This window comes from Micromys minutus (genome assembly GCF_963924665.1).
Source record: "Micromys minutus genome assembly, chromosome: 32".
NCBI classification, from domain to species: domain Eukaryota; kingdom Metazoa; phylum Chordata; class Mammalia; order Rodentia; family Muridae; genus Micromys; species Micromys minutus.
This window is the reverse complement of record NC_137967.1, coordinates 15,204,570-15,231,750: the sequence shown is the minus strand read 5'-3', so window position 1 is coordinate 15,231,750 and position 27,181 is coordinate 15,204,570. Positions and strand designations below refer to the sequence as shown.

The following is a 27,181-nucleotide window of genomic DNA, read 5'->3' as shown; positions in this document are numbered from 1 at the left end:
AGAAAGCACAGCCTGTCCATGGTGTGATGAGATGGGGATAAGAAATTCTCACACAAAACTCAGGGGGGGGGGGGGTCAAAGGACAATAGAAACCCTGACGTTTGATCAGGAAAGTCACGGGCCTTTTCTGAGCCCCAGGACTGTCATCTGAGGAACAGGGACTCAGAGGCTGCCCGAAGTTCAGAACTGGTCTGTGAGAGGGAGACCACAATGATGAGAGGCTTGGCATAGTACACAGTGGGTCATCAACCCAGGGCCACTGGGATTAATCCTGGCTCTGTTAACGGCTTGCCTGGTTTAGCTCCCATTAGCTGTTGCGGAGCGCTTAAGCCCTGAGCGTAGGGAGTCTCCTGCCAACACAAATCCTGGGTTGAGATTAGATATATGGCCCCAGCCAGGTCACATGATGAGATTCTTAGCAGTCGAATGCGCTTAACTCAGCAATGTGCGGATTAACTGAGTTAGCACAGCACCAGGCTGGCGCACAGCAGGCATGCGGCTTCAAGGCTGGCCATTAGTAGCCCAGGACCTCAGATGTGTTCAGATTCCTGACACAGATCCCTAAGTCATGCCTGTATCATACTTCTACAGACCCAAGTGCTGAGGGTAACAGTCCTAAACAAGCCAAGGAGCCAGGTTACTGTTCTCCCCGTTTTCCTAGACAAGCCACTGAGAATTCTACCAGGAAACAGTTCTTTCTGGTATCCAACCCTAGTGAGTTTTCATTTGGTTTGCTGTAGTTAACATTGTATCAGCAGCCTGCGTGACTTGGTTCGGTGTCCTCATGTTGCTATCAGCAAAAATTCAAAAACACAGCACAGCTCGCCCTGGTAGTCCGTATTCTTAACTGACAGTATCCATTTTCAGATGCTCCGGGGTGAATCTAAGGCTAATCCAAAATAACGGGTGCACACTAACGAGACCAGCCCTGTATGGTGTATTCCACAGGCGGGGGTTTACCCCTGAAGATGCTACCAAGTTGCTGGTGGCTTTTCTACCTACTCACAATGCCCAGCATCTCGGAAATCCCAGTAGATGGTCAGCGCTCGATAAACGTTAGATTAACCACAGGCCTCTGTGGCTACAAAATCTATAGAAAGGCTACTTTACAAATTTTGGGGAACAGACAAGGCCATACCATATCATTCCGAGTTGTCTTTGAAAGTGGTTACGTAGACTAACCTGGCCTCATACTGGAAATCCTCCTGCCTCAGCCTCAATTTTGGGATTCATCTGTGCATCACTACACCTGGCAGGAAATGACTATCTGGCCCCCACGCCTCTACTTTCTTTCCTTTTTCACCCCTTAGGCTCTTTTCATCTTAGGACCCCAGCTACTGACATGGAGCCCCAGAGCCTCCTCTCTGTTGGCTAGGACCCGGACCTGCTCATCTCAGTGGGGAGCGGGATCCACTACAACCAACCCCTTTTGTCCCACGAGACCAATCTCAGGGTGAAATGTGTCACAAAGTCAGCAGGTTATGAAACAGACACTCCAACCTATGGTCTGTCTGACTCCAGAGACCACTTTGAGCCCTATGGGGGACCTAGCCGGCACCTGCTACATTTGACGAGAACCATTTATCATTTGTTTGGTGATGTTGGGGCCTGAAACTAGGGCCGAGTGCCAGGCCGTAGCTTCCCCTATCTTTCCAGGCACTGTTGTTAGCCGGGGTCAGATGAATGTAAGTAGGTGGTGTGTTTCAAAGACCAGCTGGGGCCCCAGCCCCTCATCACCTTTGCCCACAAAGTAGTCCTGGTAGTAGCGAGCGCCCAAGTCCACGTGCTCGATGCTATACTGCCTGGGCCGGCTCTGTGTCCTCTGCTGCTCCTTGGGCACCTCCAGCACCGAGATGCTGGCATTTGTGCGGTGGGTGCTCAGGGTGGGCTCGGCCACATGGGCCTCACTGCTGCCCCCTGGGGAACCCACGGAGGCCCGGGAGAAGCTGACGTTGCGCTCTCGCTCCCCACCAATCTCGTTGCGGAAGTGCGGGCAGCTGAGTAGCAGGTCGTTGCTGTTGTCATCCCCTAGGTCCTGCTCCAGGTTCTCTTTGCAGTTCAAGTCCTCCGTGCTGGTGAAGGCTGGGTCCAGAGTCCCTAGGCTGTGGGCCCGTGATGCTGTGAGCGTCACCATGGCTGAGGCAGCTGAAGCCGCCGAGGCCCCTGTGGTGGTGTTCCGCCTCTGGGCCACCGACACCCTGTTGGCAGCTGCCTCGTTGAGGTCAAACAGCATGCTCTGCACGTCAAAATGGGCAAAGCTCTTCTGGCAGATCCATGGTCTGTTCGCTTCTGGGGGGCTTCGACCTTCTTCAGTCTCTCCCAGAGGCCGCCCCACTTCCCCCTCGGGCTTACTGCTCCTCAGTTTCCTGAAGATAGATGAGTCCACAGTGTCCCCACTGCCCAGGCCCCGCACAGGTTTCTTCCGGGCCTTCTCCTTGAGAGGCTGTAGACTCTGGAGACTATCTTTGGTGGGCTGGCCATTGCGAGGGTCTCCCTTAGCTCCACAGCTGCCCCCTGAGAGGGCACCAGGATCCACCCGGAGAAGCTCACTGAGGTTCTGGGAGCCCCGAGCCTCTGGCTGCTCGCTGCGGAACTCATTAAGGATGTCAAAGAAACTCTGCTCTGGTACACCCTGCACGTCAATGGAGGAAGTGCTGCCATACTCCCGGAAGAGGGGTAGCACCCCTGGGTGCCGGGTCCCCCTTGGGTCTCCGGGTTCCTCTACGTCACACTCACTGAGAGTGATCTCACTGCTGCTCCGATGTCGAAGTGGGAGGAAGGCCCGGCCAGGGGACCGGGGCCACCCATCCTGGAATTCCACATCTTTGGACCTTCTCCTGGACAGTCGATGAAAAGCTCTGGATCCTGAAGAAGCTGGGGTGCTGGAGGGCAGCTGTCCATTCTGGAAGTTCCTCATGGAATGGGCTACTTTGGTGGTCTTCACACCATCTGCGTCCTGGGAGGGGCTGGGATTGCTCTGTTCTCTCAGGGCATCTCGCTTGGGTGGCCAGTCGGCCACTCTGGCACGCACTCCCATCTTGGGCATGGCAGGGGTGGTGGGGCTAGGGCGGGTAGTGGCAGTGGCTGGGCTCTCACCAAGAGGCTGGGACATGCTGCCATTCTGGGCCCAGAATCCCATGGGAGTGTAGTCCCCAGGGTGGGGCCCGGGGAGGATATCAGTGCTCCTGGCCCCACAGCTGGTTGCCAGGTCCACGCCATCATTAGGAAGAGGCCGATAGGCGGTCATAGTCCTCGGGCGCTGGAGTGCTGCTGCCCCTGGAAGTTGAGGTACAACTCTATGGGGTCCCCTGGCCCTCAGCCATTGTTCAGGCCCGCCAGTCCTGGGACAAAGGGTGTTGGCCCCTGAAAGTGCACTTGGAGGTTGTGAGCCTGCAGAGTCCAGTTCTTCACCATCGCTGTGGACAGCGGCACAGTTGCAGCCTCAGGAGGCAGGTATCATCTAGGGGGCTCCAGATGCAGTGTCTCAGTGGGGCAGAGAGGACAGAGGCTTCAGGCCATGGCCTGTGGGCGGCGGAGACGGCTGCCCAGTCATGCTGCAAGAGGAGAAAAGGAAGAAGTGAGGTGAGCCTTATACTCTATTGCCCAGAGGCAGGGGATGCAGACTTTTTTTTTTTTTAATGGCAAAGACAGTTTTACTCATTTGAAGACTCATTATATGGAGTCTTGTCTGCCTGCTCTCTCCTTTCTCTTCTCACACAAGGTCCTGCTATGTAGCTTTGAACTGGTAGAGATTCTCCTGCCTCTTCCACTGTTTCACCTGTTCGTTGGTCCCATGGAGTGAACCTAAGGCCCGCGTGTGCCAGGCAAGTGCGCTGGCCCTGAGCTATACCACCAGTCACGAGATCATCTCATTCTCAAATACTTTACAGTTCACTTCTATCTCTGGGAGATGAGGTCTTTGTTTATTTAAAAAAGATTTATTTATTTCATGTATGTGAGTACCCAGTAGCTATCTTCACACCAGAAGAGGACATTACAGATCCCATTACAGGTGACTGTGAGCCACCATGTGGCTGAATTCAGGATCCCTGGAAGAGCAGTCAGTGCCCTTAACTGCTGAGCCATCTCTCCAGCCCAGTAGAAGAGGCCTTAAAAAAAAAAAAAAAAAAAAAAAAAAAAAAAGAACCACGACTATGATCTTATTTCATAACCACCAGAGTTCACAGGAATTCTTAATTACCCCATAATACTCTGTCTGTCCCAGGTCCTCCTGATCTGTCGTCTCAAAGGGTCTTTTGTTGAGTTGGGTCTGCCCAAAAGAGGAGCCAAACAAGGCCCTTAGTGCTCTGGTGGATGCTCTTCCTGTCTCACCCACTCCGTAAGAGGAAGCAGGCAGGCTTGGCTCTTCATGGTGCGCCACTGTGCACCTTCAGGACCACAGGCACGTGTTTTTTGTCTGTCGATGGACCCTGTGCCTCTCCTGTCCTGGCATATGCTATACAGGCACGCAACGGCTGAGCCACAACCAGGCCTAAATTTTCATCCTCCATTTCTCTTCTAAGACATGCTTTCATATGTAGCTCAGGCTTGCCTTGAACTTGTGATGCTCCTGCCTCAATAGCCTCTGGAGACCAGAGATTGCAAGAATACTGGGATTATAGGTGTGTGCCACCATGCCTGGCTAGTTCTGTGTCAACTTGGCACAACCTACAGTCATTAGAGAGGGAGCCTCAAGAAAATGCCTCCAATAAATCTGGCTGTGGGCAAGCCTACAGAACATTTTCTTAGTGATCAATGAGGGAGGGCCCAGCCCACTGTAGGTGGAGCCATCCCTGGGCTGGTAGACCTGGTGTCTTTAAAAAGTATGCTGCTGAGCAAGCCATGAGGAGCAGGCTGATAAGCAGCACCCCTCCATGGCCTCTGCATCAGTTTCTGCCTCCAGCATCCTTCGATGCTTGAGTTCCTGCCCTCACTGGTTTTGGTAATGAACTGTTAGCTGTGAGTGAAATAAACCCTTTCCTCCCCAAGTTGTTTGGTTTTCATGCTTCAATCACAGCTAGAGACACCCTAAGGCAGGGGCATTGCTGAGAAACTACAACATGTGTCCACAGAGTGAAAGGAGCTGCCACGGATAGAGAAGCTGAGCTACAGGTTCACATCCACTTACAGCCCGAGTCTACTATTAAACCATCAGCTGAGGAACAGGGAGGCTTCCCAGGACGGCTGGTGCAAAGCTGTGCTCAGTGCAGAGTTGTGTGGCCCTCGTACCGCACAAAGGCAGGGTTTTCCCCCTGATATTGGCACACTGGGTCTGTGTGGGACAAGGGGTGGCTCGGCAGGGAACCTGACTTGCTGTGGTGTGTACCTCCTGCCAGATGGGCTCTCCTGATGGAATTTGGCTTCTAGTTCTGTGGACACTTTTAATCAAACCTTGCTGTAAGCACACACAGATGTTCTACAGGTCTGTGGCTCTGCATACGTCTCCTTAGGCATGCAACTAGGTCTCTCTGTTCTGAGCTGAGTGGCTCCCACAGCCTCTGCAGCATGTTGAAGTGTGTCCCATGCAAAACAAACAAACACCCCCCCCCCCCACAACCTCCTAGGTCTTCCCAATGGGGAATCCAGTTAGGAGAAAAGCATGGTGTATGCCTGTGAGTCAAATGGCTAGGCTCCAACTGTGGTGTGCTGTGGACTCGTGACCAGACAGGATCCCAATCTCACTGTGAAGTGGGGAAATTCCTGCTTCTCCATCACCATTGTCCTTCCAGGCTGAGCATCCCATACTTGAAATTCTGAAACATTTTGAGTGTTATATGGGCATAGTGACTGACACACGTCAACTCCAGCCTGGAGAGGCAGAGGCGGTGAGGTTATAAAGTTCAGGAACACCCTTGGTTACATAGTGAATTTAAGGTCATTTCTGGCAACATGAAACCAACCTTCTTTCCTTCCCTTCCTTCCTTCCTTCCTTCCTTCCTTCCTTCCTTCCTTCCTTCCCTCCCTCCCTCCCTCCCTCCCTTCCATCCATCCTTTATTTTAAGGTTTAAGTGCCAATATGATGCTACAAATGTAAGCTTCCCCTGCTGATTTCTGGTCCCAAGAATTCTGGACTCCATTTGTAATCCCTTTCTTCCAGGAAGCTTTGGAAGGACTTTGTCCCACCCCCTCTCACCCCCAATTATGAAAACAGGGCAGGGTTCGCTGAATTTGGGGGAGAGGAGGTGGTGCATCACCAACCACAGTACACCTGGGTCTATAGAGTGCCACTCAGTAGCAGGGACATTGGCTTAGCTTCTCCTGGGGACTCTAGTTCTCTCTGGCTGGCGCTCCCATGATCCTTACCCACACTTGTTCCTCTGGCCTCCCAGTGGTTCTGTGAGTTATTTAATCACTGACTGTCTCTGGCTGAGATTACCAAGCTTCTGTAGATGCTGGGACCACATACCAAGAAGGCAGCCGAGGAAGTATGAGTGGAGGAAGGACGGGGCAGCCCCAGGGTCAGCAGGACCCACTGGGTGGAAAGTGTGGTGGTTTGAATAGGTATGGCCCCACAGACTCAGGAGTTTGAATGCTTGGCCCATAGAGAGAGGCATTATTAGGGGGTATGACCTTGTTGGAGGAAGTGTGTCAATGTGGGGGCTCAAGCTATGCCTAGTGTGACACACGGTCTCTCCTTGCTGCCTGCCAGATCAAGATGTAGAACTCTTGGTTCCGTCTCTAGCATCATGTTGGCCTGTATGTTGTCATGGTTCCTGCCTGGATGATCATGGACTAAACCTCTGCAGTTGTAAGCTAGCCCCAATTAAATGTGGGGTTTATTATTAAAATGTGGTCCTTTACAAGAGCTGCCTTGGTCATGGTGTCTCTTTACAGCCATGAAACCCTAAGACAAAATTGGTACCAGGGGTGTGGTATTGTGTGTGATAGGCCTGACCAAGTTGTTTGGAGGATCGTGGATTTCGGAACTTCGGAATAGGAAAGCAGTGGGATACGTTAAGTGGTGCTTAACGGGCCATCCTAGTAGGAACACTGAAGAGAGTGGGAGGGGCAAGCTGGCTCAAGAGGTTTCAGAGGAGAATTTAGTATTATGCCTAAAGAACATTCATGTGATATATGGGTGAGGAATGTGGCTGCCTTTTTTTTTTTTTTTTTTTTTTGCCTTTGTCCAAAGAGTCTATCAAAGGCTAGGGTAAAGAGATTTAGATGAACTGTAATAGCAAAGGAAATTTCAAAACAACTTAGTATAGACTCTGATCTGTGGTTCATTTTTAGGAAGAGAGTTTTTATGAAATGGAGCGAGCTAAGGCAAGGAAAAATACAAAATGTATGGTCCAATGATTAAATGGGCTCCAGGAAGTGGAATAGAGCTAAATCTTGTGTTAAGGAATATTACATGGAATTAAGGGAGTAAAGACTTTGGGGTAAGATCCCACTCAGCTAAGCTTCCACTTTGTGAAAGGGAGTTAAAGAAAAGCTTAGGTCTGGGTGTGGTGATGCATGCCTTTAATCCTAGCACTCAGGAGACAGAGGCAGCAGATCTCTAAGTTCAAGGTCAGCTTGGTCTACAGAGCACGTTCCAGAACAGCCAAACTTAGGCAGTGAAGTAAACCGTCAAAACCAGAAAGTGGGTGAAGATGTAATTTAACAAGGAGGCCACGTTCCAGCCCCAGCAATCAGCAGAACTTGGCAGCTTTGGCCATGTAGTTCTGGCTGTAGAATCAAGAACAGAAAAAAAAAAGTTGGGGGTGGGATGGAATCTCCCTTCATGACTAAGGAAAGCTGCTGAGGCCACGTATGTGGCGGGGGTGTCCCTACATGGAGGCCTAGAGAGGCCATTGAATGAAGCTGTGAAGGTGAAGCCTATATTGCCTTGGAGACCCCAAGTTATTGGAGATGCCAGAGCTGTGGGGATCCTGCCCAGGAGAGCTGCTGACTGCGAGTGGAAACTGCCTGAGAGAGAGGTGTGCTGCAGTTAACAAAGCAGAAAAGAGTTGAGTTGGAGATCTGAATGGTGCTTTGACGTCAGACATGGAGAGGCAGAGCTTGGAGTTTGCCCAGCTGGGTTTCAGTTTGTTTTGGTCCAGTATTTCCTTACTACGATACCTTTTGGAATGGTAATGTATATCCTGTGCCATTATATGGTGAAAGTATGTGATCTGTTTTTATTTTGATCTCATAAGGGATTAGAGTTAAGGGATTGTATGAATTTCAGAAGAGACTTTCAGCTTTGGACTCTTAAACATTGTTAGGCTACAATGGGCTTTGGGGACTTTTGAAGTTGAACTGAATACATTCTGCTATGACTATATAAGCCTGTGGGGGCCAGGGAGTGGAGTGTGGGGGTTTGAATAGGTATGGGCCCCACAGACTCATGCGTTTGAATGCTTGGCCCATAGGAAGGAACACTGTTAGAAAGTGTGCCCTTGTTGGAGGAAGTGTGTCACTGTGGAGGCAGGCTTTGAGGTCTCATATACTCAAGCTATGCCCAGTGTGAAACAGTCTCTCTTTGCTGCCTGCTTGACCAAGATGGAGAACTCTTGGCTTCACCTCCACCACCACGTCAGCCTCTATGCACCACGGTTCCTGCCATGATGATAATGGACTCTCTGAAACTGTAAGCCCTAATTGGGGACAAAGTTTGTCCTTTACAAGAGTTGCCTTGGTTATGGTGTCTCTTCATAGCAATAAACCCTTAAGAGAGCAAGTGACCAGACTTCACCCAAAGGTGGCAATGAAGATGTAATTATTTCCTAAGTAGGGGCCCCAGGATGGTGGCTCTAGTCCTGGTTAGAGAAATAGGGCTGTGACATTAGGTGTGTCTTATTCTTTCCTGCTTACAACATTCGTTGTCTCATGGTCAGGAGCTTCATACTCAACCCCCAAGACTCGGGCAGATAGGAGACCTTCCTAGAGTGTCCCTTTGACCTCAACTAGGTAGAATGTCATGTGGCCAATTCCAGTTGCAAGGAAAGCAGAGAGAGAGAGGGGACCATACTGTGGTTGTCCTGACTGCCTATAGGACAGTGGAGATTAGAAGAACAGAAAATCAGTGGTCAGCCTGTGCTCCCAGACTGCCACTTGTAAAGTCTGGGGGCTCAAGGGGGAGTGAATGCTCCCGGTGAGGCCTTCAATTCTCGGGAGCAGTATAGCAGAAGGGTGGTCCTCTGTGGGCTGTGGCATCTACAGCAAGCTCAGGGCAGGACAGAGGGGAAGACACAAACCGTCCCACATACAATTCTCTGTGATTTGTCCTAGTCTCTTCCCCAGTAGCAAACTAGATTTCCTTTGTGGGACTCTGCCCACTTGCCTGTCCACAGTGGCTCTGTCCTCTGCTCAGGAACAAGCCATGTGCTCAGTCTGGCTCACCGATACCAGAGGTCGAAGCTCACTGCAGCTTCTTTTTGGCCATGAGGAGAGAATGATTCCCGAAAGGAGGAAGCTAAGCGTTAGAATTTGAGGGTGCTTGCCATGATTTGAGGCTCCACATCAAGCTGGGCATGAAGCCAGCCCCATTCCACTTCTTACCACGACAGCTCTCCGTCTCAGAACAGTTCCACGAACGGACGTGCGTGTGCAGCAGCAGCTGCGGGGAGTGCCATCTTCCTGGGAGCCAGCTTCCTTCCTAAGCTCCCATCATTTGCTAACTGCTCTTTGCTAAGCCTCACAACTCCACATGGCAGCTTTCATTACCACCTCCATTTTACAGAAGAGCAAACAGGAGCAGACAGGTGAAGCAGTGTGCCCGAGGCCAGGGTGTCTGAGCCCAGCTCTTTTATCTCTGATCGGGTCTTGAGCCCCAACCTTTCCTGCAATTGCAGGCAACATGTTGGACTCTGCAGCCTCCATCTTCCCCTGTGGGAAGAAACAGACAATACTTCTAGATCCAACCATCCGGTTGTTCAGCTGCTTATGATGTCACCGGGAGCAACTTGCTTACACTGCAGATAGAACCCTTCCTATCTCTGTCCCTTCTCAGGAGAGTCAGGACGGACCAAGCTTTGCTGCAGTAACAAATGACCCCAAATACGCGGCAGGGTACTCACACACATGGGCACATATGCCACAGGCTGGCTGATGGCTCTGCTTGTGTCACCTTAGCTTCCAGCACAAAGCAGCTTTGCCTGGGATGATGGCCCAAGTTCAGAGGAAAGAGGAGTGGTTAAAACATGCCATGACCCTTAAAGCCTCCTGCTCAGGAACAACACTCCACTCCATGGGCCAGTACTCACACCGATGGGGTGGGTCACCAGAGAACTCAGCACAGAAGGCAGCCTCCCCTTACAATGGCTAAGGCTGGGACTGTCCACATCATACTTCCTCCCCCGCCTCCTCCAGTCCTCCACTCCAGCCCCGAGGATCTTCCACACGGTCCAATCCTCCCTGACCCACAGGCCTGGTCTCAGACGCAGTGACTTCTCTGTGGACAGCTAGCTTCAGTGTGGGGTTCTTCCTACTACAGTTCAGACTCCCCTAGTGCCCTAGATAGCGGACAGAGCTCAGTGATGTCACCTTAGCCCTTGTGCTTTCACTAGCTGAGGCAGGAGGATTGTGAGCTTAAAGCTAGATTGGCTACGCAGCGAGCTTCTGTCTCAAACGGAACAAGCAAGCGCTAAAATGTGTTTACTTAGTCAACCTGTCCCAGTCACATGACTGGTGCGTTCACTGTACCAGCTCTGAACACGAGAAACCCACCATTAAACCAATGCATCCCTCCAGCCCCCTTCTAAGACAGTCTCAAGTAGCCCAAGCTGATCTTGAGTTCCTGATCCTCCTGCCTCCGCCTCCCGAGTGCTGGGATTTCTACAGAAGTCCACCACTGCTCCCAGCCTATACTTGATACCGTTTCTTTGTTACGGCTTCCTCTAAATCACTGCTATAGCTGTGAGGAGACAGCTCTGACTGGGACAACGAGGAGCCAGGGAAAAGAAAGTGGGGTCACTCCTCAGGGCAGTCACCCTTATAACCCAGTGCTGTGAGAACCCCCAGGCCTCCAGTAAACAACAGAAAAGTTCTGTTTTGGCTCACTGAGCCACTGTATGGTTGCTTGGCCATGTCCATTTGGCTTGTGCAGGGAGTGCAGGTGGGACAGAGCTGACCACATCATGGAGAGAAATGGAAGAAGGGAGGGAGGGAGAGGGGAAGATGGTGAGGGGGAAGGAGAGGGAGAAAAAGGGCCAGGGTTCTAGTACCCATGAAAGGACATACCCTTCAGCCATCAACGTTCCTGTCATTTAGCACCCCCACTCCCCAACAGTAGCACAGCTAATAATCTAGCCTTTGGCACTTGGGCCTTCACAGAACATTCTAGATCTACAGCATGGCAACACTGTGTGCCAGAGTAGAAGGACGGTCAGGAAACCCTTATAGGGCACTGGGCAGGGCTGTCCAGGGCAGTGGTCTTCACCACTGGACACTAGAGGCACTAACAGGTCCTGAAGAAACGGGTGTCTGTGCTTGGCACAAGGAATTCCAAAGCAGCTACTCTGACACTTAGAGCAGAGTGTGTATGGGTGCCACTGTGTGTGTGTGTGTGTGTGTGTGTGTGTATGTGTGTATGTGTGTGTGTGTATGTGTGTGTGTGTACATTTGTATGTGAGTGTGTGTGTATGTGAGTGTGTGTGTGCATACATGTATGTGAGTGTGTGAGTGCCACAGTGAATGTGTGCAGGCCAGAGGACAGCTAGCAGAAGTCAGTTTTCTTCTACCATTTGGATCCTGGGGATCACAGTTGCCAGCAAGTGCTGCTCTTAAAGTCATCTCACTGGCCCTGAGGATATCCCAAAAGCTCTGTAGCTAGGCTGGGCATGGTGGTGCAGTGTGGCAGGTGGATCTGAGTTCAGGGCTGGTCTACACAGAGTTCCAAGACAGACAGACAGATTTACATAGTGAGATCCTGCTCTCTCCACCTCTCCCCCCAAAAGTAAGCTGAGCAGCTGATTTCAGTATGCAGCCACCATGGGGTTGGGGGTGGCTCTGGGCACAAGCGGAAAGACAGTAGTCCATCCATCGGAGGCATACAGTGTTTCTGACAAGGTTAAGGGGGCATGGCTAGATCAGAGTCGGGAGGGCACGAGTGACAGGCTGAGCGACCTGGAAGTACCAGGCAGCCTGGGCTCTTTTTCTTACCGCTGTGATAGAATGTCTGAGAAAAATGACTTGGAAAAAAAAAAAAAAACAGGAAAAAGATAGGATTCACTCTATCATGGAGGAGAGCTCAGACGGAGCAGAGGCTGGGCTGTACCTCAGCCTGTGGCCCTAAATCTGCCAGCTAGCCTCACATCCAAAAGCTTCTACTATCTTCCAAGACAGTACCGGTTGGTGGGGGCCCAACGTTCAAATAATACAATTCTGTGGAGCATGCTTCAGAATCAAACCACAGCATCGGGGATGGATACTGCTGAGGGTCATATGTAGTACAATTACTGGAATAAAGGGCCCTGGAGACCTCTGCAGGAGATGCTTGGGAAGCAGAGCTGCCGAGCCTGGCCCACCCACGTCCTCTGACCTCCAGCTGTTGCTGGTCCGCTGTCTTCTTCCTGTCACCTCCACAGAGCTCTCGGGGATCCAGACGACTGAGTCTACGAGATGCTGGGAAGACTGGGGTCTCACAAACCTTCTTATTGCATGCTCTTGGGGAAGGGAAGGGATGATGGGCTGATAAAAAGATGAAGCCAGATATCCTCTGCCTAATGCGCCACGTTCAGGCTTCCATGTTAGAATGTGCTAACCTGTATGCACTGACAAACACCCACGGCAGGGACATTCACCACGCCCGTCTCAAACCGGCAAGGACAGTGACATGACCAAGTCCCACAGCTTGGTGGTTAGCACAGTTGGGCTTCAAGCCCTGACAGTCTGGTTCCCACCCTTGACCACTCGGCTCCAAAGAAAAAGTGCCTTGGGAGCGCATGACTGAAGCACGGACCCTGGAAAGAGCAACAGCTTAGTGGGTCCAGGCGAACCAAACTTTGAGCAATGCCAGGGACCATGTTCCAGTACCTTCAGGAGCCAAGACGGATGGACGCATTAGAAATCTTATTAGGAAATGTCAAGGCGAAGACAGTCCGTTAACCTCACCCCAGTGATCCAGGCCTTGAGCACGAAAACCTTTGTTTTGTATTCAGTGAGGAAGAGGCCGGAGGATTCATGTTTCTAATTGAAAAGGGCAGCATGCGTCTACAGCGCTCAACCTGGCCCTGGTGACCTGCCCTGCTTTTAAGGGTGTTTAATAAGCATGCTTCTTCTCCCTCGGGGAAAGAGAAATAGTGAATGAGAGTTAGATATTGAAATTCTTGGTGTGCGCTCTGTTTTATTTTTATACCACGGCATGTCAAGGCAGGTACGTGGGTGTTCGTGCTGCTGTCAATACAGAAGCGCCACAGCGGCCCGACGCCCGGGAGCAGAGGCTGGGCTGAGGAAATTCCTTGATCCAGGAAGGACAAAGCACTTGTGGCAAAAGTGAGACAGAGCAGAGGAGAGATGCAAAATGGGCGGGAGAGTGCCTGCCGAATGCGTGCTTACGGCCTGAATGCGTGCTTACGGTATGCTTAGCACACGGCAAGGGCTTTGTGCATGGACCCTTTTAATCCACAGAATGAGCCTGGGAGGGAGAGGCTGATGATCCGGGTGTGGCGGTGCATGCCTGTGAGCTCAGCACCTTTCTGGGTGAGGCCAGAGGCCCGTGAGCTGGACGGCAGCCTGAGCTACACATCAGACCCTATTACAAAGCAAAGTCTGGAGACTCACTGGCTCTACAGCCGGGCAGTCCCTGTGTCAGCCTTGCTCTTGGGCAGAGTCCTCGGGCCCGCCAGGCAGAAGCTGAGCTCACTCAAAGGCGTACGCTACCACGTCACCCTTGTTTTGACTTTGTTCTCTTGTATGGTTGAGTGCATATAGGTTAAGGGCTCGTGCGGTCATGTGCTCATAAAGGGAGAAGAAAAACAAAACAAACTAGCAAATGAGTCAGAGCCTTGAGAGTCCTCCCCGCCTGATCTCGGAGTCCTCCCCTGCACAGCAGCCATAGCACGAGGACTGAAGCAAAGGCCACCCAGGCCCCATTCTGCCTGCCACCAAACTAGACTTTGGGTACACAAAGTCACCTTTCTATATCCCGGTTTCTCATCTGTGAAACAGAGAAGATGATAGGGCTTCAGTCTGAGCATAGCCCTGTGTCTGCGCATGTCAAGACTCAGCGGGCTCACTGCCCGACGATGTACTAATACATACTACGCAAACCAAATATGACCTCATGGTAGCTCCTTCTGAATCAGAGGGGCAGCCAGCCATCTTTCCCAGGAGGTGGCCCCCGGAGCACCTGTGGGACCAGATGGGCGAGGGAAGGTGTCACACTTCCCCCAAAGCACATGTGGCTTGAACATCTTGTTCCAATCTGGGCAAAGTCCCGTTCTCTTAAGTAAACGACACTCTGAAATGCACAATTGGAAAGAGATGCTTCCTGGCCTGTGAGTTTAGGAATGGGCCCACCCAGGAGCAATGGCTATGTCCTAGAGAGGGGAAGGGTATGATACAGCCAGGCCTCAAAGACAGGAGGATGAGCCTTTTGGGGGTGACTACATGTTGTGGGACATGGCCTCTGCTCCAGGCTGCCTGTGGGTATCATGGAGCTCCCTGGCAAGCCACAGCACAGGGGTCCATGGCTGCTGCCTCTCATTTCCACTATCCTTGTAAGGGGCAGGTTGATTCTCATGGGCCGCATACCCAGGCCACACCCACAGATAAACACTTAAGGGGCCCCCCTGTAAGGCTTGCTCCTGGGCAGAAGATAGCGTCCTGTCAGCATGGAGCCTGACTTGCAAGCTAATTCTAGCTAATTGCCACCGAAACCTGCTAGGATCACATCTGTTGGGCCTGGAGATTAAATCAATATTTGACAATCTTGATTAAACACAGCCAGGGAATCCTTGTAAAAGAACAGCTGTTCAAGCCGCATCCTGTTCCTGGGGGGGCTGGGGAGAGGGCTGGGCTGGAGAGTCTCCATGTCTTCACCTGAGGATGGCTGGGGGGGTTGGGAGGATACTGGGGGGCATTAGGGAGACCCCAGGAGAGTGATGAGAATGGCTTCTGCAGGGAGGGAAGGGAGAATGGGGTATGGGGTACATGGCAGGTAGCATTCTTCTGCCACAGTGGTCACATTTCAACCTAAGTGCTCCCTTATTCCTCACTGCCACATCCTTGTCCGAGCCCAGGACATCAGGCCCTGGCTCAAGCCTCTATCTACTATCAAGGGAACTCGCAAGCAAAATGCCTGAAAGACGGGGAAAATATCTGAGATGGCCCACAGAAAGGGGGAGGAAGAGAGGGGCTCTGCACCTGGGTTTGCTGGCTCTGGGGTCAGCTCTGTGACCCCACAGCAGTGCAGCACCCTTTGATGGCACCAGATGTCACAAGTGGGAGAAACCCACCCCCCACTTCTGCTGTGCTGGGGCCTCAGCTGTAGCCTGCTCCATCCAGTACTCACACTGCAAGACTGTCTGCACCCCCAAACCCACAATCTCTCCCTTCACTTCCTTTCTGTTTCTCCCCAACAAAACTGCCCTCACACCCCGCCGATTCTACATGTCACTGCATGGCACTTCTGGGGGGGGGGGACTTATTATCTCCCCCACTTTACAGAGAAGAGCTCTGAAGCTCAAAGCCGCAAGCTACCCACAGCAAGACCAAAGGTTCAAGTGGGATTTGAACCTTGGCACATCAAACCCGCAGCCATCATAATCACGGCCATGGATACAGCCCTAATAAACGCCTGCCCTCCATCTCTGGTGACTCTGGTAATCGGCCTTCCTGGGACCAAACTGCAGCCCCACTAAGTACCACGGAGAACTAGTCTCTCATGTGTCCCTGCTAGTGTACCCAGCAAGAAGGTTCCATGAGGTACTTTGCACAGTAAATGGCATACCACAGACACTGGTACTGATCGATCTCTCTCTCCCCTCTCCCCCAAGATGTATTTACATCCTCTGGAAGTTTGCGATGGCTGTAAACTGTCCTCAGGGTTGTAGGAACTGAACCTGGGTCCACGTGCTTTTAACTGCTGAGCCATCTTCCCAGCCATTAAGTGCTTAAGCAGTTGTGAGGCTGAACTGACAATACATCCAATGTGGGGGAGGAGTGAGAGATCTCCATGGGCCTTCAAGACACCGGCCAAGACGGTGCCAAGGTCAGGGCAGCAGGCCTGGGAGGCGGGGAGGCTGAAGAGAGCGAGGAGGGTGAGGGAGTGCCTGCTGTGCAGGCCGGAGGGGCTGAGCCTGAATTCCCAGGACTCGGAGAAAAGCCAGGCATGGCAGGGCACCAAGAATACCAGGTGGAGGCAGGCAGGTCCCAGGGCCTCGCTGGCCTGTTTAGTCTAGTCTAAAGGGTGAGCTCCAGATTCTGAGAGGGGCCCTGCCCCCCAAACCAACCAACCAACCCACCTAACCAACCCACCTAACCAACCAACGATCAACCAAATAAGTAACATGTGGAGGAAGACAGCTGAATTTGATCTCTGGGTTCTATGACAGGAGCACCTGCATGTCTTTGTGGTTTAGAGGATGCTCACTATCTTGGCTCACACTCACCCAGAAACAGAACCTTTCAAAAAATTGGTTACTTTTACCAGAAGTAAAAAACAAAACAAAACAAAACAAAACAAAAAAAAAAAAAAAAAAAAAAAACAGTTCAAAATGAGTGGAGTTCAAAAGAATAGCATATTATCTTTTGTGTTTAAAAAAAAAAAAAAAAACATTGTGGGGCTGGAGAGATGGCTCAGAGGTCAGACGAACTGGCTGCTCTTCCAGAGGTCCTGAGTTCAATTCCCAGCAACCACATGTGGCTCACAACCATCTGTGATGGGATCCGATGCCCTCTTCTGGTGTGTCTGAGAACAGCTACAGCGTACTCATATAAATACAATAAGTAAATCTTTTGAAAAAATCATTGTATTAAAAAACCATGATAAAACTGTTACCACCACTGACCTCCCTCCCCTCCCCACAGGTCAACACTGTGGAAAGGTCTAAAAGGCTGACAGTGGTTCCGCCTGTAAGTAACAGTGTACAAGCAGGCCTTCAGGATCCCCGGCCTTCCCCCAAAGAGAACCCTCAACCGTGAAGCTCCCCAAGTCTAGCACCTCTTCTCCGAGGATGGTGCTTTTGATCAAGGCACTTGGGACAGGCTTTGCTATACCAGTTTGTGGGCTCATTGTGTTTCCCCCCTTCTCCGTTGTTAAATAAATTTAGAGCTCAGAAGGAGGCGGTTGGGTCAGGAGGTCAAGGTCATCTTGGCTATTCCGTTTGAAGACAGCACAGGCTCCATGCTCGGTAAGCACACACAGCCGGCTGAGTTACCTTTCCAGCTCTAACAATGCTAAATATACTTGTCTTAGATATCCAATTTTTCTGAGTGGTTCTATCTTCATACACACACACACACACATATAGCATATATACACACAACTTCATATATGTATATAATGTAACTTGATGATGTCACTTTCCTGATATCCCTGAATATTCCTCATCTCCATTTTTAGAAAATAACTCATTAGGCCGATGGTGGTGTACTCCTTTATGCTCAGCACTCAGGAGGTAGAGGCAGATGGATCTCTGTGAATTTGTTGCCAGCCTGGTCTACGGAGCCCTGATAGCTAGGGCTATACAGAGAAACCCTGTCTCAGAAAACCAGACCCAACCCAACCAAACCAGCCAACAACAACAACCCCCACTCAGTACAGTTGGTGAGGCCTGAGTACATGCCGGTGTGGGGCTGTTTGCTACTCCCCCTTCCTCAGCTGCTCCTCCCCTAGGGGTGAGGCCTTGTTAGATGTATGATTGTCTAAAATGTATTTATTTTTATTTATGTGTGCGTGTGAATGAGAGTGAGTGAGTGTGTGTGTGTGTGTGTGTGTGTGTGTGTGTATGTATGTGTATGTATGTGCCTGCATTCGTTTAAGGGTACAGGAGAGTTTCAGATCCCCCGGAACTAGAGTTTCAGGTAGTTGTGAACAGCCTGACATGGGTCCTTGGATCCGAACCTGAGTAGTTCTTCTAGACCTTAACCAGTAAGGACCCTTAACTGCTGAGCCATCTCTCCAACCCCTAACTTTTAAAAGTATATAAATGTATTTAAACATCTCAGCCATTAGAGCTTCGGAGACCTGTGGATAGTTTCGTGAGTCTGCGTATGACCTGCCCTGACTAGGGGTGTGTGCACATGCGCTAGACAGTTCACTTGGCCTGCAATCCTTTCTCTGCCTTAGAAGCACTCACCCTCCAACCATGGGCAGGGTGTGTGTGAAAACACACCTCTGGACACTTCTGAGGGAGGAGCAGCCGGGAAATCTGGCCTGTGCCCACAGAGGCAGTCTTAGAGCAACTAACTAGGGGTTATCTGGGGACAGAGGAAGGAAGGTGGGCACAGGCCACAAGGGATGACAGGATGGCAGGAACGTGCCAGCCCTGCCTGCAGCAACACTACAGAAGGCTCTGGAAGGGTTACAGTTTCCTCAGGCCCAGTGGTCTGGCTAGCAGATGGTGAGAGCTGGCTGCTTTGTTCATGTGCCATGCTGCCCCGGGGCAGTGCTGCAGAGACCCGCTGCCTCAGGCCAGGTGGAAGGAGACAAGCTAGAGGCACAGACTCCCGGGAGGCCAGTGCAATGGCGGCCTGCCCAGCACAGGGCACAGGAATGGAGCCCTTCAGACTACAGTGTCCTTAAACAAAGGCACATGCATGCGTGCACACGCGGTGGAACCTTTCTCCAGGCCACTTGGCACCCAGTTTAAATGTGACAATGTTTTTACTCCTCAACTAGTATTGCTACTTCTGGGAATTGATCCCAAAGAAATAACTAGAGATTTAAAAAAAAAAAAGATTAATGACATCGATTGTAAAGAAAAACAAAGGGCTGAAGAGATGGCTCGGTGGTTACGAGCACTGACTGCTTTTCCAGAGGTCCTGAGTTCAATTCCCAGCAACCACATGGTGGCTCACAACCATCTGGAATGGGATCTGATGCCCTCTTCTGGTGTGTCTGAAGACAGTTACAGTGTACTCATGTAAATAAAATAAATCTTTAAAGAAAAGAAATTCAGTGTCTACAAAAGGAAAACAAAGACCATAGCACTGGCCTTTACGATGGCTCGTGGAACACGGGGAAGATGGCCGTGCACGCACTGACATAACTCTCCTGCAGCGAAGAATACAAACTCGCTAGAGAAAGGCTGGGACGGGCACCCTGGACAAAGAGCTGTGTGTGGTTTATACTTTCATGGGTTTCCCAAATTTAATCTTTTCCTTTCCCTTTTGCTTCCTCTCCTTTCCTTCTTTTTTCCGCCACCTTTTGCTCTCTCTCTCTCTCCCTGTGTGTGAGAGTGTGTGTGTGCGCGTGCGCGCGCGCCCACATGCATGTGAGCACCACTTGCAAGGGTGGGGTGCGGATGGGAAACCCCTAAACTAGCATTACAAATGTTTCTGAGAACCTAGCCTGGGTCTTCTACAAGTGCACCAGGCTCTTAAACCACTCTCCAGCCCAACCTCCACTTCTCCCTCCCCAGGCTCATTACGTAGCTAGGGCTGGCTTTAAACTGGACCTCCTCCACCCATCTTCTCAGTCAGTGGCCCTCAACCTGTGGGTCTCGACTTCCTTTGGGTCCAGTGACCCTCTCACAGGGTTCACCTAAGACCATTGGAAAAAACACAGACATTTACATTACGATTCATGACAGTAGCAAAATTACAGCTATGAAGCAGCAGCGAAATAATGTTATGGTCGGGGGTCACTACAACACGAGGAACTGTATTAAAGGGTCGCAGCATTAGGAAGGAAGGTTGAGAAGCACAGCTCTAAGTCCTGAGATAATGGTTGTGCACCACCAAGCCCAGCTAAGGTTTTTTCATCGTGGGTGGAAGCAATTATTACCCAGTTTGGGGCCAGCCCAGGAGGCAGGGTGAGAACCTGTCTCAGAAAACCACACAACAAACCCAAGGAAATACACACACAACACACACAATCCCATTTCCATGCCCCCAAGGCTCAGCCCTGAGATCTCCGGCAATGCTAAACCAAAGCTGGGGGTGTGGCCTAGTTATATGCATAGCCCTAACCTGGGTCCCGACCTGTAATCTCAGCACTCAGGAGGTAGAGGCAGGAGGATCAGTAGTTCAAGGTCAATCTTGTCACTGCAGATAACGCCAACCAAAGGGGGGGGGGATATAACAATTTTCTACATCAAATTGAGCCTCCCCTAGCTCCAGAGAGAGAGCATGTATCAACCTTCTTCCCCTCGGGATCCTGGTTGACTCCAGGGCAGGCAGTGCCCTCCCACTGCCAGGCAACAGGGGGCAGAGTGATGTCTTTCTTTACTTCCCTTCTTGAACCACAACCTGGGTCTATAAAGTGAGGCTGGACGCTGCTAATGCTGTCCCCTAGGACACCGTGGCAGATAGGTACACTCAAAACTCGCTCTCCCGTGAGACGTTTGCAGTGGACTGGGTCAGAGGATGCACAGCCAAAGAGCAGCTCTGGAGGGTTAATTCTAGTTATTACAAAGGTAAACGGAAGGCTGGTAGGGGGAGGGGAAGACATCCGAGTCAGACTGCTTTCTTAGTAAAAGCGAGTAGCTGTTCCCAGCATTTCCCTTTCAGCCTTCTGAATTTGAATGTTTCTCTTCTGTGTGCCACCCCCTCCTCATGTACTTCCCCCCCTTTTCCTGAGACAGGGTCTCATGTAGCTCTCTCTGGCTGGCTTGAAGTTCACTATGTAGAACAGGCTAGCCTCGAACTCACAGATTACCTGCTTCCCCTCCAGGGTGCTGGGATGACGGGAATGGGCCTCTAGATGCTTGGATGCTGTCCCCACTCCTCTGTCTAGACATCCACCAGACTCATCTTCTGCCCAGGGACAGCTGCCGATTTGGTTCCTGAGCTCCGCCTTTACCTGGGGTTTCTGTCTTCCAGTGGACACATCAGCCATGGGACAAGCCACACCTGCTGTGTGACACTCCTAATCAAGGCCATTTGGTGAGTGGAAGGAGAATTGAACCCAGCTAGTGTGTGCACGAGGCCTGTTCTCTACCAGGCCCTGCTCTAAGCTCTGTTCCTGTGTTGGCTCATTCGATCAGTACACTCCTCCGAGGTACAAGAATGAAAGTAACTTGCATACGTCTACATTGCTGTAAGAGTCAGAGCTGGGTTCAAATCCTGACAACTGACTAAGAATGTCCTTAACAGCTAAGATTTCCTCACCTTGGACCATAACCAACAGTGGTTTTTTTTTTTTTTTTAACGGCTTGAGGACATCCTGGAGCCAGCTCTGAGTGGAAGGCAGAGTTAGTTCACTTCCTGGTGCAGAGCAAACACTCACTGGCTCCCTGAAGCATTCCAGCCCTTCTTTTCTGTTCACCTGCCAACCCTGAGGACAAAAGGGCTTGTGGAAGAGAGGAGGGCTTCTGATAAGAGAGAGTAAGAGGTAGGTGACGTGGAAACTTCTAGTTCTTTGGAAAGTTTGATTAAATGATGGTTTGCTGGGCACACAGGTGAAGAGATGCTTGATGAAGGAGTAGAAATTTGACCCCACAGACAGTGGGAGGCGAGCCACCGAACCTTGGTTTGCTCTGCCTCCCTGTTCTTCGACAACGGCACGCATGCATTGGGTTCACCTTACATGGCACTGTTGAGCTCAACTTGTGACAACGCCACAGCGGAGAAACTCGCCCAAGAACTGCTCGTGAGGTTCAGCTGCCTTGCCTCAGGCCGATTGGTGAGCCTGGCAGTTTTGTCAGGCTTGAAGTACAGCTTCCTGGTGTCTGCTCGCTGGAAGGACAGGACTGTAACTGCCGGTTCACACCTGCCGTCTGCCTGCCTAGACTGGTCTGCAGCTGCTGAGCTGTATTTGGTGTTTGCTATGGGGCTGAACTGTTGCCCAAGAAGATCGAGTTCGCCCCCAAAGAACTACTGCTGAACGGGTCCACTTCCTCCACATCCTGGTAACGTCTCTCTTCCACTACCTCTGCTGGGTGGTGGGCTAGAGGAGAGGTTGAACCCTGATTACAAGTAGGCAGTCCTAGCTGCCTCCCCCATTAACCCCTGCTCCACAGTCCCTAGTCCTTCCTGCCACATGGATAGAGGAGATTGTGACACCAGGGGCCAAGCCATATAGATACTATCACCAGTTCCGTTTTATAGACACAGAAGCTCTGGGACTTACAGAGGGTTCACCTCTGTGACAGATTACACGCTGGGTTAGGGTTCAAATCCAGACCACTGACTTCAGAACTTCCCTTCCTGAGTGTATCTTCTCATCTCCTTGCAAGGAGATACCTGGTACTTACTAAGCGGTCTGACCATCAGTAGAGATGGCTCTGTGTCAAGAGCATTTGAAGTCTGGCGACCAGCACCCACATCCGGCGGCTCACAGCTACCCGTAACTCCAGCCCCTCTGCACGCCTGTACATAAGGACACACACCCGTACACATAAATAAAAATAATAAAGAACGAGCCTTAAAATGTCACGGTAGAGAACTTATTTATCAGCACGTACAAGGCCCTGGGCTTGATCCCCTGCACAGCAAACGAACAGAGAAACAAGCACATCTCCAGACCACAGCTTACGCCCATCAGCTGGCTGGTGCAGAGGAAGCAGAGTAGTGAGGGGCAAACGTGGGCTGGAGGAGCGCTTCAGCGGTCCTGCATTTGCCCAGGTAGAATCCCCCAGTGAGGGGCTGGGGCGTGGCTTAGCAAGGAGTGTGGGAGGAGCTTGGGTAGAATGAGAAGGAATGCCCCCTGTCTATCAGCCCACCATTTGCTGCCCAAGGAAGACCCTGAACTGAGTCTCACACATTCATAGGGGCACAGGCATGTCGACGCTTTCTGAAGCACTTTTTGCTGAGGTGAGGATCTGGTATCTCATGCTAGGGGATCAGAAACGTGAGCTGTGGCAAGGAGCACCAGGGGACAGTTGGACTATCACTGCTGGTCCATAACTATGTGGCTGGCTCTCAAACACAAGGTGTTTTGTGACAACCAGAAGAGACAGAAAACATACACCTGAGGCTGTCTCTGGAAGCTGGTGCGTTGTTGGGACAGGGTTTCTCACGGTTCAGGCTGGCCTCGAATTCACAGAGATCTACCTGCCTCTGCCTCCTAAGTGCTGGTATTAAAGGTGTGCACCGCCATGCCCAGCTAGAGGCTGCTCCTTTACTGAAACTTCGAGATATATTCTGCAAGAATAGGTCCACAGCCACAGCCATACCACACACACTTTGGAAAGAGGTAGTAGTGGATAGAGAAGGGGGTGGTTCTTCTAGCAGCAGACTAGCCATTCATGGTTCTAGTCTCTGCTCCTCTCCCTGTGGGGATGGGGGTGAAGTAGGCATGCAGAAGGAAAAGATACAGGACTCAGTTTTCTCAAAGGAAAACCACACTGCTTTATTCTCAAAAGCCACTGAACCATTGGGTGTGTGAGTGTGTTGAGCTCCGGTCAGGAAAGGAGTGGAGAGGCCTCTCTACCCTGTGCTGGGTACTGAGATGCCTGGTCAATTCCCACTTCCTCAGCTCCTAAAAGAGGGACTCCAATTGGTCAAAGGTAACAGGGTGAGTTGCTCCTCTCTCATCTGACTGGCTGGTTGGCAGGGACACATGACCTAAGCTGGACCAATTGTAGCCTTGAAAGGGTTTATAACTCCTGGGGGAAGGGTCTTTTCAATGTGATCTTCCTCAATGCCTATAGACAAGAAAGCATTCAGCCCTAGATGTCACCGGAAGCCATTCTGGGACCTAGGGACATGAGGAGAAAGCCAAGGTTGAGAGCTGGCGTTCATGACACACATGTTGAGTGGCTGGTTATATCGAGCCTGGTGTCGCCTACCTCTGGACTTGCAGAACACAGGAAATGGCTTTTCTGTTTGGACAGATGGTGCCAGTGTGCTTCAAGCCTAAGAATCTAGATGTAGTTTTGTATGCTAGCCAGCTGTCTTTGCTCCGTGTTTCTAAGGCAGGTCTTGTTACATAGCCCAGACTGGGCTTGTGATTCTGCTGCCTCAGCCTCCTAAGCACTAGGATTACAGACATGTGTCACTACCCCTGGCCAGCCAGTTACTTTTGGATCATTAAAGGAAAATCTCTTCAAGAGGGAGGTGGGCAGTAGCAGTAGGAACAGGAAGGTGAAGAGAAGGCTTGCGACTCAGGTGGCGTGTCCCCAACTCTGAGGGCACAGAACAGTCCTCAGTGATGTCCTGTGGATGCACAGGGCTCAGGAAGCCCTAGGAGAGTGACCCACCGTATCCTCCCCATCCTCACAACAGCTGCCTTGCAGCAGGTTCTCTTGTTCTGCTGCTTCCTAAGAGCAGCAGGGGGCTCATCCCCAGCTGTTGGGGCTGAGGATGAGAGGCAGGCTGGCTGGCTTTCCTGCAGCTGCTCTGTTCCTGCATCAAAGGTTGCATTTGAGGATCTGGGCCACTGCTGTGAGCTCTGAGATGGCACATGGCCCCAGGGACCTCAGCGCAGGGACCTCCCCAGGCTCCCAGCTCCCCATCACTCATGCGGTGAAAGGGCATTGGAGAGGAGTGGAAGACAAAGGGGAGCTCTCTCTCAACTCAGCCTGCCCCGTCTGATCTGTAAGCAGTTGGGCGCCCTGCTCCTGTGACTTGGAGGTCTGTAAAGCACCAAGTCACAGCTTGTCACACGGATTTGGAAAGCACTTAGCAGAGAGTGCCAGGCACACGGCTGCTTCATTACTATTGTTATTTGACAGTGTGTAGCCATGTGTCTAATCCCAGAACTATGGTTACATGCTGTAAAATGTAAGTTTTCTGTATATATTTGATGGTTTGTGCGCTCTCTCTCTCCCTCCCTCCTATTCCTTTTCTCCTTAGCCTAGAGCTCAGTAGGTAGCTGAGGAGGCTGCTGATCTTCCTGTCTCCTCTGAACCACCACATCTAGTAATTCGCTACCTTTGTACTTCTAGAAGGAAGAGTTTAGTCTGGGCTTATGGTTCCCCAGGGTGAGAGTCCGTGGCCACCACAGCAGGGAAGTGTGAGCAAGCACCAGACATGGCAGTGGGAACAGCTCACATCTTGTACCAAAGCAGGAAATGGGGGAGAAAACTCCAAATGGCCGCAGGCTTTAAACTCTCAAAGCCTAGTGATGCACTTCCTCCAGCAAGGCCTCTCCAAACAGTACCACTAACTGGGGACTAAGCATTCCAGTGCCAGACTCTACGGGGCCACCTTATTCCAACTACCATAACTGGTGGTATTTGATGAATTCTGACATGCCTACAATTGTCTTAACTCTGGCTGACACATACTGAGAAAACTGTCCCCAGCACCCCAAACAGCTCTTCTTCTTTATGCTCCTTCTTAAGACAGGGTCTCAAAGACTCCAGTGTTTGGGGGAGTTGCAGAGGCCCAGGGGTGAAGAGGTTGGAGCCAGGGAGGCTTTCCTGCGCTCAGAGTCCTTCATTTGTCTGCTCCCCTCTTAAGTATGTGGGCAAACAGGGGGATGAGCAAGCAGCCAGGACCCTAGCAGTCACCCTGACCCTGTCATCTGAAGGCTGGTCTGCTGTCCTCCTCCTCTCTGGATGGTTGGTTGACTTTCAGTGTCCCTAGCTGCTGTTCCCTAGACACCAATCTCTGCACAGTTGCTAGAGATGCAAACTCTGGGCAGCTCCCTCCAAGGCCTGAAGGTCAGCGCTTGGCCTCTCTTGGCCACACCTTCTAAACTCTGCCACATGCCACCTCTGCTGAGCCACCCTCTCTGTCTCTGTATCACAGCTAACTTCCTAGCTTGTCTTGGAGACAAGGTTTCCCTGTGTAGCCCAGGCTGGCCCAGAACTCCAGATCCTCCCATCTCAGGCCCGCCCCCTCCTGGTCCTAAGGTTACAGACATACATGTTCTACCATGCCCAGCACCACTGACAACTATTTTCTTTTTGAGACAGAGTCTCACGTAGCCCAGGCAGGTTACCAACTCAATGTATAGCTCAGGATGACCTTGAACGCCTGACATTCCTCCGCCTACCTCCCAAATGCTGGGGTTACAGGTATATGTCACCAGGTATCACTAGCAACTTTTCAAATGAAAAAAAATTTAGACTGTGCATTTTTTTTTATTTTTATGTAACAGATTTTTATTTAGCGTCTCTTATTAGAGAATTTGAGCAAGACAGTAGTCTACTTTGCACCAACTAATTCTGTGAGGTTACAAGAACAGTGATAACAGTAGCAGCTGCCTCGTTCTGAGCCCGGGTATCAGGGAGCCAGTTAATCTCATCAAATAACATCTTTATTGAGATTATTGTAGATTCACATGGGATTGTGAGTCATAACAAAAAAGGTTACTGAACCTAGTTTGTAAATGCTAACACTCGACACAACGCTAGAACAGTATCAAAACCAAATGCAGTCTACTGATTTTATTCAGACTTTATTTCTTCATGTTCTAAGACAGGGTCTTACACTCTAAAGCCCATATTGTCCCGAAACTCTCTACCATAGCCTGAGCTACTCTTGGATTTGTGGTTACTCTCCTGTCTCAGCCAACCTGAACCTCCTCGACACAGCCTTCAAGGGCTGGGCACTGCCCCACTCAACCTGCTAAGACTTCACCGTACTCATCTTTTCTTCTTAGGAATTTTAACTTGTGCGGCAGGAGGGTGCACAGGTGCCAGTGTCAGCGTCTGTGGGGCCGAAAGAGGATGATGTGGTTGGTTCTCTCCTTTTATCTGTATGTGGGTTCGTTCTGGAGACTGAAGTTGGGTGGCTAGGACAGTACATGCTGAGCTATCTTGCCGGCCCAGGTTTTCTACATGTGGCATGTGTGTGTGCATGCGGTGCATGCGTCTGCATGTATGTGTGTGTGTTCTCTACAAGTTTATCACGTGCATGTTATATATTCACCACCATCATGACAGGAACAGGGAGGGTGTATGGGCGACCTTCGGTGAGCCCTGGGTTTCACCCTGCCCCTGTTCTGGAAGACTTTTTTCATTGCAAAGATCCCTGCCCCTGCCACTTATGGCCCTGCCCACCTCCCCGCCTGCCTCCATACTCCACAGGTCTCTCTGCTGAGGACCACGGAGCTGCACCAACACGCCACAGCTTTGTTTACCTGGATACCGGCGCTGTTTCCAGATGTGGGGAGGAGCAAAGCTTTATGAACAATGGTAGGCAGATTTTTGTGTGAACACAGGTTTTGTTTCTCTGGGCTAAGTGCCCGAGAGTTCAC

The 27,181-nt window shown here is 51.0% G+C and overlaps 1 protein-coding gene across 2 annotated transcripts in view; it reads right to left on the bottom strand.

The window, feature by feature from the left end:
* Positions 1 to 27,181, bottom strand: part of SIPA1L3 (signal induced proliferation associated 1 like 3) — a 121,552-nt gene that overhangs the window by 74,964 nt on the left and 19,407 nt on the right. For both annotated transcript variants that reach the window (XM_080908284.1, XM_080908285.1), the window contains exon 3: positions 1,738 to 3,554. In XM_080908284.1, coding sequence (XP_080764410.1) covers positions 1,738 to 3,247 — 1,510 coding nt within the window. In that variant the 5' untranslated portion in view covers positions 3,248 to 3,554. The remainder of the gene's footprint in view (positions 1 to 1,737; positions 3,555 to 27,181) is intronic.